General features: G+C 32.8%; 1 protein-coding gene across 3 annotated transcripts in view; it reads left to right on the plus strand.

Moving 5' to 3' along the window:
- The window catches only part of PHIP (PHIP subunit of CUL4-Ring ligase complex), a 126,247-nt gene extending 108,312 nt beyond the window's left edge, over positions 1-17,935 (plus strand). For 2 of the 3 annotated variants that reach the window (XM_082729626.1, XM_082729628.1), the window contains exons 33-40: positions 880-949; positions 1,291-1,341; positions 1,618-1,767; positions 5,490-5,642; positions 6,535-6,698; positions 7,151-7,410; positions 7,941-8,138; positions 12,443-17,935. In XM_082729626.1, coding sequence (XP_082585752.1) covers positions 880-949; positions 1,291-1,341; positions 1,618-1,767; positions 5,490-5,642; positions 6,535-6,698; positions 7,151-7,410; positions 7,941-8,138; positions 12,443-13,080 — 1,684 coding nt within the window. In that variant the 3' untranslated portion in view covers positions 13,081-17,935. The remainder of the gene's footprint in view (positions 1-879; positions 950-1,290; positions 1,342-1,617; positions 1,768-5,489; positions 5,643-6,534; positions 6,699-7,150; positions 7,411-7,940; positions 8,139-12,442) is intronic. The other variant, XM_082729627.1, reaches the window with a different exon arrangement.
- The last annotated feature ends 263 nt before the right edge of the window (positions 17,936-18,198 follow it).

The raw sequence follows: 18,198 nt of genomic DNA on the forward strand, positions 1-18,198 counted from the left end.
AAAGTAAAGGGTTACTAAGGGAATTAAGTAATTTAAATCAGGTGAAGTAGAAGAGTACAAGAGCAGCAGTAAATCACGAATTTGAGTCAGATCATGGAGATTCTTGAATAGATTTCTAATCTTAACTCATAGAGAAGAGACAAAAAGCATAAATAGCAGATTGGTTGCTACATCTAACTAAGAGATGATGAGGGTTTAATTTATGGAAATAAGAAAGAGGCAGAAGCCAAGAGATTTTGAAGGTAGAATCACAGAACTTGGCCAGTGATTGGGTTAATAAGGAGGCGCAAGGGAAAGAATAGTGAAAACCCATGTATTACTTTAAGAATAGCAATGCTGTAGAAAATAGGAGGAGCTGAAGAGTGGCTGGGAAGTGAAAATAAGGTTTAGACATGTGAAATTTTAGATGATGGTAGGAATCTCAGAAGAGTCCGAGCAAATTATAGGAACTTAGAATTCATTTACACAATAAACTACAGATACATAAGATTGAAGGGCAAAAGCTTTAGTGACAAGGGAAGATGACTAAAAAACAAAATTTTAGGGAATGACTAAACACTTAAGAATGAAAAGAAGACAGGACATGTAATAGCGTTCCCTTGTGTGCTGAGGAATGGAAGAAGGTGTTTGCCATATAGCAATGATCTGAACAAAGACTGTAGAGGTGGGAATTGGGTTTCATGTAATGAAACAGACCAATTGGAAGCTCCACATAGGGTGGAGGGACGGGGGTAGGTGGGTGGGTGTAGAGTTTTGAAGTCAACCAATGAAGAAAGCCTATAGCTTCAAACTTTATCTTAAAATCTGGTTTTGTTAACAGAATTAAAGGGAAAAACTTACAACTCTAATCTTGTATACTAACACTGCCTTGTTGTTTAGGGATCAGACTTGTTACAACTTAATTCCACTGTACAATTCAATGAAGAAGAAAGTTTTGTCTGACTCTGAGGTATTTCATATTTCATATTTCATCATTCAGACTATGTTGGTCTTTTTTTATATATAAAAAGAAATTTACACAGTATTTTTCAGATAAATGCTGTTATGAAAATTAGTTTTGGCTAATGCTGTGGTTTCAAAAAAGTGGTCCAGAATTTTCTTGTTATAGTTATTAAAACATTGTGCGGGGGGACTTTCTAATGAATCTGTAAAATGTTTCAGCATACATTGTGTGTTTTCCAAAGTTAAAGGTAATAATTGGCATATAAACAGCTATAATACTCTATGAACTCTAAAGACTAAAATGAAGTCTAGAATGTTTAATGAATATGATACATCCTTACTTCAAAGGAAGAAGAGAAAGATGCTGATGTGCCAGGAACTTCTACCCGAAAGAGAAAGGTAAGATACTTTTCGTTTTAGCAGGAGTGCTTTATGTGAATTAAAATGTATTAAAAGTGCTTTTGTTTAACTTACAGTATTTTTTTTTTTTTACAAAGTTGACGGATAACATTTATTAAAACATGTAACTTACAGTATTTTTAAAGACAGATTAAGTGTTACTTCAAATATGTTTCTATCACAAAATACATGGTTTTCAGAACTAGGTGAATGATATTTTCTATTATTTAAATTAACTGTATGTTACCTAATTATATTTGAACATTTTCATTTTAGGACCATCAGCCTAGAAGAAGATTACGTAACAGAGCTCAATCTTATGATATTCAAGCATGGAAGAAACAATGTCAAGAATTATTAAATCTCATATTTCAGTGTGAAGATTCTGAGCCTTTCCGCCAGCCGGTAGATCTCCTTGAATATCCAGTAAGTATTTTTGGAAATAATTTCATTACCTGTCAGTTTGTTATATAGCTCACATATAACAATTTGCCATTTAAGTTGTTATTTCTTATGATTATCATTTATTTCTTCATTATTAAATACATGTTGTCATGTATTTGGTAATATGGAGCATCTAAGTCAAGTAGTATGGTATTTAAAACAGAAAGAATCGTAAACTTAGACTCCACAAAGAATTGGTTTAGAGTGTTTAAGAGTATTTCTGAAATACTGTATACTTCATCAAATCTAAAATACCAATGACTTACTTTAATGTACCACCGAGAAAGAAGAATGAAATGCTGCCAATTAAATTTGGATTTGTTATTTTGGTTTAAGAGATAAAATGGAGAGATTAGAAGCATAAGACAAAAAAGACCTTACTTGAGTGGGAAAAGGAGTGAGGCAGGTATTTTTAAAAATTTAAACTAAATACAATTTCTGAAAATGAAATGTAAAATCATTGAAATTAAGCTTTCGGAAAGATTAGGAGAGATATGGTAGATAGATGAAAAAATTCAGTGAGAGAGAGAGTAGACAGAATGGGAGAGGGGCAGTATTTGAGGAATTAATGGCTGTATACATTTTCTAGGGTGGAGAAACATTTGACAAAGCGTGACTCCTGACTAGGATATATATATGCAAAAATCTTTTCCTGGAATAATAGTCAAAAAGCAAAACTCTGAGGACAAAAGAAAAATGTTAAAACAACCGTACAAAAAATAAGGGAGGGACCTATTTCCATGACTCTGCATAATTATACTTAGGTGTCTAGAATCTAAACATTAAAGCTTATATCTGCCTCTTCCTTTCTGGGGAAAATTCTAGAATACAAATACCTAAGATATATATAGATATAGATATCTATATATATATCTATATATATATATATTCATTCTCTCTCTCTTTGACAAATAAACAAAATCTTTAAAAAAAAAAAAGTCAAGGTTTCAGATACGTACTTTTTTTAAGGCCATTTATATGATTTCATTTCACAGGAAAATCTGAAATCCCAATGTACATTTTGGATATGTTCATTTCTATTTCACTGTCTTTTAAGTTTTTATTTTCATTCCAGTTAACATACACTGTGGTGTTAGTTTCAGGTGTGCAGTGTAGTGATTGAGCACTTTCATACATTACCCTGTGCTCATGATGACAAATGCAGTCTTTAGTCCCTTTTAGTAACCATTAGTTCTCTATAATTAAAAGTCTGTTTCTTACTTAGTCTCTCTCTTTCTCTCATTTTTTCCCCATTGCTTGCTTGTTTTGTTTCTGAAATTCTACGCGTGAGTGAAACCCTGTAGTATTTGTCTTTCTCTGACTGATTTATTTTGCTTAACATTATACTCCCTAGCTCCATTTGTGTCTTGCAGATGGCAAGATTTCATTCTTTTTAATGGATGAGTAATAGTTCATTGTGTGTGTGTGTGTGTGTGTCTCACATCTTTTTTATCCATTCTTCAGTAATGCTGCTATAAACATACAGGTTCATGTATCCTTTTTAATTAGTTTTCTTGTATTCTTTGGTTAAATACCCAGTAATGAGATTGTTAGATCATAGGGTAGTTCTATTTTTAATTTTTTGAGGAACCTCCATACTATTTTCTCCTGTGGCTGTACCATTTTGCATTTCCACCAACAATGTATGAATGTCCCTTTTTCTCCACATCCTTGCCAACACCTGTTGTTTATTGTGTTGTTGCCATTCTGACAAGTGTGAGGTGATTTGCATTTCCCTGATGGTAAGTGATGATGAGCATCTTTTCATGTATCTCTTGGCCATCTATGTCTTTAGAGAAATGTCTTCCCATGCCTTCTTACCATTTTTAATCAGATTACTTGTTTTGAGGATGTTGAGTTTTTTAAGTTCTTTGTATGTTTTGGATATAAACCCTTTATGGGATGTTATTTGCAAAGACCTTCTCCCATTCTACAGGTTGCCTTTAGTTTTGTCACTTGTTTACTTCACTGTGTAGAAGCTTTTTATTTTGATGTAGTCCCAATTGCTTATTTTTGCTTTTGTTTCCCTTGCCTCAGAATACATATCTAGAAAAAAGTTGTTACGGCCGATAGCAAAGAGATTACTGCCTATGTTCTTTTTTAGGATTTTTATGGTTTCAGGTCTCACATTTAGTTCTTTAATCCATTTTGAATTTAATTTTTAGTGTGACACCAGTGTATTTTAATAATTTTGTATATATTGTAAATACCTGAGCAATGATTTAAAAAAATTATAACAGTTACAGTAATAAACATAATGCATGAATCAAATGAAATCTGTTCAAGTAATGCACGGGAAGATTGGGGAAAAAAATAAACAGTTTCAAAACAAATAGAAAACAATAAAATGACAAATGTAATTGAAATCATATAGTGTGTTTTCCAGCCATAGTGAAATCAAACCAAAAATAAAAGTAACAGGAAAATCTCTGATCACTTAATTGATAACTAAATAAATATGCCTCCAAATAATCTTTGAGCTCAAAGAAGTCCTATGGAAAATAAAGCACATTGAACTAATAAATGAAAATACAACATCAAAATTTGTGGGGTGAGGCTAAAACAATGCAGGGAAATTTATGTCACTAAATAGTACATCAGAAGAGAAGTCTCAAAACAGTAACCTATGCTCTCTCATCAAGAACCTAGAAAAATAAAAATAAAAATAACCTACAATGAGCAGAAGATGGGAAATACGAAAAGAAGATTGAATGCAACTGAAAACAGAAAAACAATAGAGAAAATCCATAAAATGGGGTTTTTATTCAGGGATGTAAGATTCATTCCGTATTCAAAAATCAGTCAGTGTAATTCATCATCTTAAAAGAAATGACATGATCATATCAATTAATGCATTTGAAAAATCATTTGACAAAATGCAATACCCATTTGTTCTAAGAATGTACATGTTAGATACGGTATAGATAGGGTACAGTCAACATTGCCACAGGAGGAAATTATTATGGGGCTTAAAAGGAAATTTAAGGTCCCAGAGATGTTGCCACTGAATGCCAGAGCCACAAAGGAAACAGCAGGTTTCGGTCCAGTGACAGGAAACAGGAGTAAGGGGGATGCTTAAGCCAGAGCCTTTATTGCACTCTATTTCTATGAGAGAGTCAAGACAGGGTGAACACTTTAGGACTGGCTAGTTTGAATACTTATAGTGGGCTTTGGGGCAGAGGGGTGGTCTCTAGTTGTCTGGTAACTGAACCTTGGGAAAATTCAAAGCAGAGGAAATACTGGCTTGGTGTGTTGGAATTAGATAAGGAGATCGTTGGTTTACATATGAAAGATGTGTTCTCAGTGCAGCTTTTTGCTCTCTTTTAAGAATTGGTTGGGGAAAAAGGAAAAAGAAAAGAAAAGAATTGGTTGGCCGTGGGAAGAACAGTCTGTCCTCAGGTCTGTAAGGATCCCAAAAGATCAGAGCATCAGGAATACAGAAAATAAGAATATATAATAAGTGTAATTAGCCCTATGATGAATGGATGCCAGATAGATAAATATATAATGTAAGAAAATAGCACCATTAATGATAAGAAAAAAAGGAAAGGGCATGAAAAAATAAAAACTATTAGAAAAAAGGAGCCTTGATGAGGAAAATAAGGGATTATTAAAAGTTGCAGGACTTGTACTTACCACAGGAATTGTATGTGAATCCCTGTACTGAGTAGTAATATTTTCTGTTTCTGTTTTTCTTCTCTTAGGACTACAGAGACATCATTGACACTCCAATGGATTTTGCTACTGTTAGAGAAACTTTAGAGGCTGGGAATTATGAGTCACCAATGGAATTATGTAAAGATGTCAGACTTATTTTTAGCAATTCAAAGGCCTATACACCAAGCAAAAGATCAAGGGTATATAATTAAATTGTTTTTATTTATGTTTATATTAAATGAAATCAGTAAAAAGTAGGCTAAGTAACTAAATGGTTGCTTTAATTAAAATTTACAGCAAGATTGGCCTTCTATTTTATTTTTATTATGTTCTTAATAGTATCCTAGGGGAAGAAGGATTCACATCTTTCTTTTCTTCTATAGAATAAGTGAGGTCACTAATGTTTAGGAATGCTTTTCTTAACACATATAACATACATATTGTCCTGGTATATATTAAGATTATGTGGGCTTAACTTTTCCAGCTGTTTTTTGCATTAATAGAAAGGCATATTTGTGAATGATTTCTAAAAATTAGTTAAGTTATAAGTATCATTTATCTCTCTTTGGGCTGATAAGACATCACAAAGGGAAGATATAAGGAAATTAAATGAAAAAGAATAGATGCTAATCCTAAAGTAACAATGGAAAACAGGTTCAGAACCTCAGGGATAGTTTCAGTGTGATAGAGTTCACAGGAATTTTGTCTACATGAGCCATGTGTATTGATACTAGGGCTTTTCTTTAAGAATCTGTAATCTTGAGAGGTGCCTGGCTGTCTCAATTGGTAGAGCATGTAACTGTTGGTCTCGGGGTTGTAAATTTGAGCCCTGTGAATGTTGTTGGGATTACTTGAAAATAAAATCTTTAAAAAAAGAAAAGATCTAAAATCTTAGAATATTTCTAATCTATATATAAAAATAGTAATTGTAAAAATGCTTTAGTTTTGCCCTTCATCCAAAGAGATTGGAAAAAAGTAGTGTTTAAATTGTTAAAACTTTTTGCTAGAAAAATACTCAAGTTATATGTTACTATTTACTGAACAAGCATATTCCTTTGAGGAATGTTTAAACACGTTTTTTTCTTACTACAGATTTACAGCATGAGTTTGCGCCTGTCTGCTTTCTTTGAAGAACACATTAGTTCAGTTTTATCAGATTATAAATCTGCTCTTCGTTTTCACAAAAGAAATACAATAACCAAAAGGAGGAAGAAAAGAAATAGAAGCAGCTCTGTTTCCAGTAGTGCAGCATCAAGGTATTTGATTTATTTTAAAAAGCATCAACTAATCTATAACTTTGTCATCTAAATGATAGAACTCGGTGTTTTTTTAATACTTCCTTTACTATTCCCTATATTGCAGAATGATATATTTGACATGCAAGTTCCTAAGATGTGGAGGATTTTTAATCTTTTAACTAAAGCTATACTAGTGTAAGTGCTTAAATTCAAACTGCTAAATCTATACAGTAAAACAGCATTTTTAGGGTAGTGATGGCATCATGCTTTCTGTCATATAACTGTAGCATTTATGGCAATCCTTCACTAAATATTCACTTTCAAAGGCTCACAATCATATGAAATCCACTACAAATCTCATATTTTAACATATTTCATAATAGTACAAATATTGAATCCAACAGCATTAAACTATTTTATTCATGTACATGAAGCTATAAGAATAACTAATGATATTATTTTATTTACAGCCCTGAAAGGAAAAAAAGGACGTTAAAGCCCCAGCTAAAGTCAGATATCTCTACCTCTCCATTCTCTACACCTACACGAACAATACCACCACGGCATAATGCCACTCAGATAAATGGTAAAACAGAATCCAGTTCTGTAGTTCGAACCAGAAGCAATCGACTGGTTATAGATCCAGTTACCACTGAGCAACCATCTACTTCTTCAGCAGCAAAGACTTTAATTTCAAAAGCTAATACATCTGCAGTGCCAGGGAAAACAAGTAAGAGTCGGTTATAGTTTCCAAATTGAAGAATGTGTATTTTTTTAATTTAAGCTTTTATTTTGCCAAATGAGATACACTGGGTTTTAGTAAATTCCAACAGACAGTGTTAGTTTTTCTGTCTTTATTATTTGTTTTTGTTTTTAGTAAGAAAAAATTGAGGTTTAGGAGTGTCAGTGTAGAATAATGCTTAAAGATGGGAACTCTGATGTGGACTGCCTGAATATAAATCCTGGTACCCAGACTTGGTAACAATTTGCCAAGGCTTGCCTTCATGATCTTGAAGTGACTGGACAGTGTCAAGAAGGTCTGAACTGTTAAGAGTTTATTTATGTATTCCTGTATTTATTTATGTATTTATGTATTTTCCTGTTTGAAAGTTAATTTCTTAAGGAAGCATTAAGCAACTCATAAGTTTTATCCTTTTGGCTAATTTATGCAATTCAGATTAGAAGTAATCCCAGCTTCTTGCTTGTTTTTAGGTTAAATAACTCCTAGGTTTTAATCTTGTGTGTGTTTGTGTATTTTAGTTCTAGAGAATTCTGTGAAACATTCCAAAACCTTGAATACTCTTTCAAGCCCTGGTCAATCCAGTATCAGTCATGGCACTAGAAATAGTTCTGCGAAAGAAAACATGGAAAAGGAAAAGCCAGTCAAACGTAAAGTGAAATCATCTGTACTCTCTAAAACATCCACTCTTACAAAGTCCTCACCTGTCATTGAGCAAGGTAAGGTGTTATTATCTTCCAAGATATATAGTAGATACTTCTTAAAAATGATGCTTTTTGTCAGAGGTAGCACTTATATCCACTTATTAGGTTGCCCATTTAAAAGTCACACATTCTGGGGCACCTGGGTGGCTCAGTGGGTTGATGCCTCTGCCTTCAGCTTGGGTCATGATCCCAGGGTCCTGGGATCAAGCCCCGCATCGGACTCTGCTCAGCGGGGAGCCTGCTTCCTCCTTTCTCTGCCTGCCTCTCTGCCTACTTATGATCTCTGTCAAATGAATAAATAAAATTTTAAAAAGTCACACTTTTTGTGTATGAAAAGAGTTCACATCTCTTGATTTGCAGCTTTGTGCCCAAAGCAAACTGTATTGTCATTAAACTTTAAATTAAAAGCCATAAAAAACTGGTTATATGGAAATTACAAATTCTAGAATCAAAGGCTTTTAGTGATGTGAATTGAATTGTTTCTGACTTGATTATTACAACATTTTAGACAGTGTATTCAAGGACACCTGGCTGGCTCAGTGGGTTGAGCATCTACCTTTGGCTCGAATCATGATGCCAGGGTCCTGGATTGAGTCTTGCATTGGGCTTCCTGCTCAGTGGGGAGTCTGCTGCTTCCTTCCTCTTCCACTCCCCACTGCATGATCTCTCTCTCTTTCTGTCTCTCGCTTTCAAATAAATGAATAAAATCTTTTTTTTTTTAAGTGTATTCAAGAAGTTTAAATTAAATTGGATTTAATTAACCCAATGTAACAGTCTTTACTTTTCTAGAAAATTTAAGTTCCTACATCACAAAATTCAGCACACTACCCTTCATTAAATAGTAACTCATCAGGATTGTCTACAGCCAAACCTCTATTATCTTATACAACTTTTATTCCTGTAGAGTTAAGCTTCCAGATTCTGTCATCTGCAGATTTGCATTGTAAAGACATGTGGTCTTCAAACGTGAGATTTGAAAAATGGTGAACATAACTGAACACATTCTGTGACATGTTAAAACAGTGACAGCTAGTTGGGAGGAAGCAGCGCAAGAATAAGCATTTTGTGTCATGACTTCCAGAGTATGCCTAAACAATTTCCCCTTCAATGTTTTCCTCAGAATCCTCTCGAAATTTTATTTTTCTACTGAAACATTCTCTTTTTGATGAATGGTGTTGGGACCTACCCCCTACACAAACTTCAAATCAGGGAGTCATTTGGCCTCTTCCAGACCTACTTCACAGTCATTAGTTCTTGTTATTTCTGGTTCCTTAATATCTGTAAAATCCATTCCTCCTCTCACTTCTATTTTCTTAATTCAGGCCTACATAATTTCTCACCTGGAGTGTTGTCCTAGTTTCCTAACTGGTCTCACTGTCTTGATTCTCAGCTCTTCCTTAACCAGTCTGTCTTCCATATTGTGTGGAAGTGATCTCTCTGATCATTTATCCCTAGCACATGTTGTGTGTACACCCATACACATGGCACCCACTTGAAATCCTTCCCTGCTTTCAAATCATACGTGGAGTTAATGTTTTTACCTATTATATAAGATTCTTCTTTGCTTGGCTGCTGCCTAACATTCCAGCTTTCTTTACTTTCTTTCTCCTTTTTATGTGCCAGCTATCCTATAACTTGGAAGTCCCTGAATTTTCATTGTCCTTTTCTTCCTTTTTTGAATGTCTTTTTTTCCTCCCAATTTAATGGTTTCCTGTTACCTTTCAAGTCTCACTTCGTAATTGCATCTATTCCAGGAAGCTTCTTCTTGGGTTCTTTCAAGCATTTCATCTGTGTTCCCAGAATACCCTATTCATTGCTTTTTGTGGTAGAATATTCTTTATATATGTCTGTGTCCAGTAGAATCTGAACTTCTGTGTTTAATTACTTTTTCTAATCACCTATACTTAGTATAGTAAGTGTTTGAATTAAGAAGCAAGTGTGCTTGCTTGGGCAACACATGTATTGATAAAGAAGCAAATGATTTTGTATATATGAGTTTTTTATATTTTTATATTTGCTTCCTTTCTGAACTGAATTAAAAGTTTTATATAATATATTGGCTTTGATTCTGTCACTTTGTGCCCTACAGAAATCAAATGTGTATAATGAATTGGTTCTAGCATTATGATAGTGAGGTCCAATTTGATTTATAAGTTTTGAGTATCACAAATATGCAAGAGTTACCAGTACAGTAATAACTATTGATACCTGAATTACCTATTAGAATCAAGAGGCAGTGCTGACAAGTAGAAATATAATATAACCCATGACATACACATGGTTCAAGTTTTCTAGTAACTACTACATGCAGTAACAGGTGGAAGTTACCAATTTTAATTATTTACTCCATTATATCCAAAATATTATTTCAACATGTGATCAGTATTTCAAAATGTACAGTGCTTCAGTAGTCACATTTCAGTTTAATTAAAAATTCAGTTTCTCAGTTGCATAGCTGTATTTTCAAATGCTCAGTAGCCACATGGTTAGTAACTACCTTCTTGAACAGCACAGATCCACATAAAGAGAGCTGCATTTGTTCTTAACCTTTTTAGTTTATGTATTGCTTTGTAATGTTGATGAAACCTGTAGTTCTTTCCTCCAGAAAATGCAAAATTTTGTATTCACACAAAACTTAGACCATTTCAAGAAGTTCATGGAGTCCTTGAAGCCACACTATAGAATTTCTATAGTGGGTACATGGACTGGATATTTAGATTCCTTGTCAGTAGTCTTAATGTAAAACAAGATATATAGAATCCTCAGATAGGTTTAGTGTAATCATGTTAGAAAATGCTTAATTTTTTCTCTCGCACATGTGTGCGTGCACACACACACACACACATACACATTCTCCCTGCTCCCCTTTCCTTCTTTATGCCAGAATACCACTAAAGAAAGTTATTTGTACTCTGGGGGTCAGGAAATGAGGGCTTTTTTGCCTTTTCCCGCTGCTTCTGGCTCTGACCTCTTGTGACTTGATTTTTTTTCTTTATATTTATGAAGGGTAATTCAAACCTATGACAAAATACAATACCATTATGAAGAAACATTCTCTTGAGAAGCTGTTTTCATCTTTTTATGAATTTTCTCTAGAATATTGCATTGCAGATCACCCATCACAACTAAAAAAAATCTCAGAACTTTGAAGGAAAAAGTTAGTGGAAATACATGTTTATCATCTTTTTCCTTCAGCTGATGGGGTAATAGCATTTTTTTTTTAACACAGAATGGCTGTTCATCATCTCTAGTATTTTATATTTTTTATAAACCATAATGACCTTTATCAAGAAGTTTGCCTCAATTATAATGGTGGCATACATAATAGATTTGATTGATACATGGAGTTAGTACTGCTTATGATAATAAATCATTTGTCTGTGATTCAGTTACATAAGGATATAGGACCATTTCAAAGAGCCTGTGAAGAAAAGTGCTGTTTAGTTTATTTCATCCTTTTTAAACAATTTTGAGAGCACAGTTCATGACCAAGAGTAACTTATTTCTACTCTTGTAGTTAGGATAGATGAAGAATATCAAAGGTATTGGTAGTTTTTGAAGAATAACTGATGTAAATTATTCCACTAGATGTACTCTTAAACCTCTTATGTGATAGGAGAGGAGGTTCTTTTTACTTCTGAGGGACATAAGGGAATACATGTAAACTCTTCTGTGATCCTAGAGAGGGTGTGATGATCACATCCAAAAAGGGAATGAATCATTCCACTCTTGATAGTCCCTTTTTATTCCATCCCTAGTAGGAAAAAGTGATTAGAGCTAAGTAGAAGGGGATGATCTGCTTATGTATTCAGATTACCAGGTTAAAATGTCATCGGTTTTATACTAAGATCATTTCCATAAGTGAGCTGCTTAAAGGTAGGAATACAAAAAACTTTTTAATGAGGTGAACAACAAGGTTCTTTGTGGTTGCTAAGTTCCATACAATTATATAGAGTCATTTTGTGCAATGGAAACAATGCTTCTATATTACAACATGTAGTAAAGGTAATAGTGGAGTAAGAAATCTTGGCTAATCCCAGCTCAGTAATAATTTACAGTGTTAACAGGTTATTTATTCTGAGTTTCATTTCCCTCTTGTGAGGTCATTAATATTTCATTGAGGATCTTTTCCTCCTCTGAATTTTAAGTAGAAAATATCATTAAACTATTAGCCTTTTGTTGGCTCTTTTTCTCATTTTAGTAAAAACAGAAATCAGAATTATGTTGCTACCTAAGTATAGTAGTGTCCTTAATGACTAGTTTGAGGGTCAAATAAAAAAGCAATTCCATATATTAAGTGTGCTGTTGTTCCTTTTTAGCAGATTGTAAGAACAATGCTCTTATACCAGGAAGCATTCAAGTAAATGGCCATGGAGGGCAGCCATCTAAACTTGTGAAGAGAGGACCTGGAAGGAAGCCTAAGGTAGAAGTTAATACCAGCAGTGGTGAAGTTATACACAAGAAAAGGGGTAGAAAACCCAAAAAGCTACCGTATGCAAAGCCAGAAAATTCAGAGCAAAATAGTGTGCATTCAATCAGAGATGAAGTTGTTCCTTCTTCTACATGCAGTTTTCTTTCTGAAACTAATACTGTTAAGGAGGATTTGTTACAGAAAAAAAGTCGTGGAGGCAGAAAACCGAAAAGGAAGATGAAGACACAAAAACTAGATTCAGATCTCATAGTTCCTACAAGTGTTAAAATGCTAAGGAGAAGTAACAGAAAAAAGACAGATGATCCTATGGATGAGGAAGAAGAGTTTGAGGAACTTAAAGGCTCTGAACCCCACATGAGAACTAGAAATCAAGGTCGAAGGACAGCTTTCTATAATGAGGATGATTCTGAAGAGGAGCAAAGGCAGCTGTTGTTCGAAGACACCTCTTTGACTTTTGGAACTTCTAGTAGAGGACGAGTCCGAAAGTTGACTGAAAAAGCAAAAGCAAATTTAATTGGTTGGTAACTTGTACCAAAATATTTTACTTCAAAATCATAAAGCAGGTACAGTTAAGGAATACGTAGAACTAAGGCTTCTGCTTCCTTGCTGCTATGGTGGATTAGGGAATGTTATGATTTGATTTGCAAAAAAACAAACTTACAAGACACTTCACTTCTTTAAATGAATATATATATATATATAAATATATACATATATATTTTAAATGTTTGCTATTTATTGCCCTTAGGTAGGTTATGCATTTCAACATTCATTTCATTCACTGTTTGAAACAAAAGAAATTGAGGACCTATAATGAATTCCCAGTTTATTTCTGGAAAAGACAGTTCTGCTACACTCTTAAGGAGCATAATATTCCTAGTGATAGAGCATTTCATGTTAAAATGAATTATTTTTGACCAAGCCTGGTACATTTCTATTGAAGCAGAAGTCGTGCCCCTAGGAAGACAGATGTTACCAGAGTAGCAGTAAATTAAGAAGTGTGTTTCCTCTAAAGATAAATATAAAATTCCCACCATTTGATGCCCTAAAAAGTTTAATTTTAATTATAGAATGTTCATCTACAAAGAATCTAGACAAGGCTTTTGCTGTATTCCATTTCTGCCAAACGTAAGAGAAAATGTACTGATGAAAAGGAAACATATCCACATTGGAAAACATTTGACTGTCTAATTTTTCAGACCTTGATTCTTATATCAATCACTCAATCTCTGTTTATTGTGCCAAAGACTGAGAATCAGTGCAGTGGAAAGCCTGTTTTTGACTGTCAGGACAGCATACACTTTTCAATATTGGAAAGGCTATATATTATTCTAAAGAGCACGTTATTAAAAAGAGTTATGCTGAGATGTATCTTTTTTTGGTACTTAATAGTAGAAAATAATGCACTGGTGGGTCCTTTGACAGAGATGTTTTAGAGAAGATGTTTAAGTGGTTAAAGGATTCAAGGAAAATACAGGAAAAAGGTATGGGATTTGATGTTTACTTGTTGATCTGGATTAATGTCATTTCTAAACTTTAGACATATCTAATAGGCTAAAATGACTTACAAAGAAATGTGTCTGTGTGTGTATGTGTATATATTGATAAATGGGTATAATTAAATATATATACAAACACATACTTATATACTATTACCCAGGTATAAATTCTTTTTTCAGGATTTTTTAGATAGTGGTAGAATAAAAATAATTTTAAAATGTCATACTTTATAGTTTAATTTTAAGGGGAAGATTGGTTATTTTCAATTATTAAAGGTTAAAATAGGCCAAATCACTTTTTATGCAATCATGTTTTATACAGTGGTCTCATTGCACATTGTGTTTTTTCTGCACTTTTTATGGTATCCTTATCACGCTGGTATGTCAATATACACCCTAAAGAAAAATTCCATTTAATGATTGTGCCTTGTATTCTATTATTTTTTGCATCATTAGTAAAATTAAGTTGTCTATTGTAAATGATAACTATATGACTTAGGAGAATGTATTGCTATATGTACTGCTATGGAAAAGGAAAGCAGTTATTTATTTGTTTATGGTACAGTTAGTTATTTTATACCTTAAAAACCAACATAAATGCCATTTCTATTGTTTAAAAATTATTGTCCATTTTTTAAAAAGTTTAAAGAATGTAGTATTTTCTGAGGACTGGTATGGTACAAAAATGTAACCAAAATTTTCAGATACTACATTTTTAAAAAGTGAGGATGGGAAAATATGTATCAGCATGACCCTTATGTAGAAAAATAAAGTCTTTAATTGAAACTTGGCAAAATAGATTACATAATTTTATTTCTTTACTTATTTCTGATAGGGATAAATGTTAGCCGTCATTTAATTGTATTGAAGAACAATGGAAAGTGATACATTTGGGCTTTTTAGATCATTTGTAACTAAATTTGTACAGAAATCCTCCTGTGAAATTAAGTAAACCATTTTCCAGATCTTAACTGGATTGCTGTGATTTTACAGTTGAGAAATAATTTCAAATTTTTCAGGTTTTTGTATATTTATTTTTTTCTAACAAATATATTTAACTATATAATTAAAATTCAGTAGTAAACTCTTCATAATGCAGAAATGGATGGCTTGGTTGTATAGTAAAATGAGTCTTTCAGTTACACCATTATTGAGAATAATGTGTATGTTTGAGATTTAAGTCATTAAAGTAATGTGTTGCTTTTGAAGGCAATCTCTTTGAAACATGTAATTTCCTGATGTTATCTGCATTGTGTTGGAAAAAAATAGACTATAAATCCATTTTTGTAAAAATTATGTGTACAGTTTTAAGGTGTGTACAGAAGAAGAGCGTACAGTCTTAGAGTGGAATATATACCTCTAGTACGATGTATGGATTAGTTCTAACTCTTGAGCAAAGAAATGAGTATTTACCATCTTACCTGCAACAAGTAAATGTACTATTCCTGTTCTATAGACACTGTATATTTATGACCTTTTTTGGACATCATTAGACACTGGTTTCTTAGTAAAGCAAAATGACTTGGATTCAGATTCTTTGTAATTGAAAAACTTAAAAATGTATTAGTAATACCAGATATATTTAGATTTTATATTTTTATAATTTAGCTTCTATACATTGCAAAAGTTGAATTGACCAGTTTAAGTCATCTTCATATTTTTGTTCTGTTTGACCAAATATCAAAAATACTGGGAAAATAACCTGTTTGAGACAGTGACACCATGTATGTACTCTTTGTAGGCCAAAAGGAAATGTTGACAGTTGTCTTAGGTGAGCAATAAAAACCTCAAGTTTATTGAAAGTTTCAGAATACATGGAAAATATATATCAATTTATATATTTTTAAGTACCTAACTCTGATATTCTTTCCCTTCCCCTCCAACAGCCTCCAGTCCTAATCATATCTTAAAAAGTTATAAAATGTTGCAGATAGCAGTTTAAACGTTCAGTTTAATTACAGCCTCACAACTCTGGGCAATAGACATATACCTTCTTAAAATTTTTCCTTTGCAATTTGCTATTACATCATTAGACTATTTTCTGCATAAATTTATGTACTGAAGAATGTTGGTCTTGTTTGCATTGTTTTTATCGGCACAACTTCACAAATTTGAAGACTATTTGTTACAATTATTATGAAAGTGTCTTCTCCCTTAAATTTAATTAGAATAACTCTGTAGAATAACTGTGAGCTTGATCATGTCCCATCTGAGATAGGAGTTTGGCTGAATTTAGTATCACTTGGAAGTGAATTGCATAAGATAGACTGGTCCGCAAAAAGATCCTCATGCAGCATTATGTTAACATCTATAATAATGCCCCTTATCCACAGTGTAGTATATTAATCAGACATTTTAACAAATGTATTCAAATAACATTTTTGCTTATGTGATACTCACATTTACATGTTTTAAAAATCTGACTTATAAATTAGTTCTTCTAGTTAATAGTATTCTAGCATTCCATTTTATCCATGCATACCTATGTATCTCTCACATGTCAACTGGAAGCAATTTTGATTTTGTTTTCTATTTAATGAAAACAAATTGTTATTCTGAATGTTTTTGTTCACCTGAAATTTGTTTTTAAGTAGGTTGAAAGGACCAAGATACTTGAGTGTTTAAAGGGCTATAAGCATTCTCCTTATATACAGGAAATATATGATTTTAAAAGTCATAAAAGAGGACGTACTTTTATGTTCTGTGAATTACTCCCCTACTAAGAAAGTATTTTTTAAATAACAGGTTGTGATGTGATTTAGTTATATTTAGGTGAGAATTTATTTTCCTATTAAAATTTGGAAAAATACACCTTTTCCTTAACTTTCCTCCTTGCAATTACCCTTGGTTCCCCAAATTTCCAAGTGATTTGAACTAAATACTACATTTACTAAGAAACTACTTATGTTCTTAATTATACTGAGCTAAGCACTATAAATGATGTTTTTGTACAATGTACAGTAACCAAGAAGAGGTCAAATTGAGTCAGAAGACTGTAAGTACTACCACTTTTGACGCTCCAGAGATAAATCTTGTACACACTGCAGTTAAACAATTAGAAAACATTATGAGGTATAAAAATATGTTATTTTTAGTTTTGATAGCTCTGTGTTGAAATACTTTTTTAATGCAGATAAAATCATCAGGAAATTAACCTTTATATGGCACAAACCAAATACATAATAGTGGGTGGCTATGAGTTTCTACATTTAAGGAGCTAAGAGAATAGGTTTGAGATGATATATAGTACACATGATACGATGCAGAGAGGCACACACATGCTCATTACTTTTAAGATTGTGTGTGTTGATTAATCACAATGGTAAACTATAAATTGAGGCAAAATACAAAGTTACATTTTTGGACCATATTAAAACTGCAAGATGAGGTCTTTATTAAAGGTCTTTTAGAAAACTTAAATCCTGTCACACGATATTTAGACGTGTAGAATGTAGCTCAATTTTTTAAAAGTAACTGACCTAGAGGGTTGAAGTTGAAACTGACACATTTTCAAATTAAAATTATACTTATTTTGTACAGGAAACAATGTTAAACGCAAGCAAATCTGTTGTATGTAATAAGTAACACAGAGTTTAAAGACAAATTATTTAGCTTTATTGAGGTTTTTGTTTTTTCCTTCCAGAAACCTGGAATATCATGTTATAAACGGCAGTCTCACACCAGAATAGCAGTGCCCTTTCTTTTTGTACATATTGATTGGACCTTTCTTTACTGTTATGTGGACACTTTCTATGTTAGTTTTGATGCATAATTCTTTGAATCCTTTTATACAAACTAGAATGTATGTGTAAGAATTCCTGTCCCTGCAATGTAGTAACTACAAACTTATTTTTAAATAAATAGAAAACTTGTTTTTCTAAGCTATTTGTAGAGCCTCCTGATTTGTTGTTTTGTTTTGTTTTGTTTTGTTTTGTTTTGGTAACACATAAGCCCTCAGTACCCATTTAAACAGGCACTGTACCAAAGATGCTGTTATGTAAATGCTCTATTTAGCCCAATGTTAAAATTACTAGCCAGTTGGGGTTACCCTAATGCCAAAATAACCAAAGGTTGAAAATAGGTCCCTTTGCCTTTTTTTTTTTTTTAAGATTTTGTTTATTTTAGAGCGAGCATATGCACACGT

The sequence above is a fragment of the Mustela nivalis genome (genome assembly GCF_964662115.1).
Source record: "Mustela nivalis genome assembly, chromosome: 5".
Lineage (NCBI taxonomy): Eukaryota > Metazoa > Chordata > Mammalia > Carnivora > Mustelidae > Mustela > Mustela nivalis.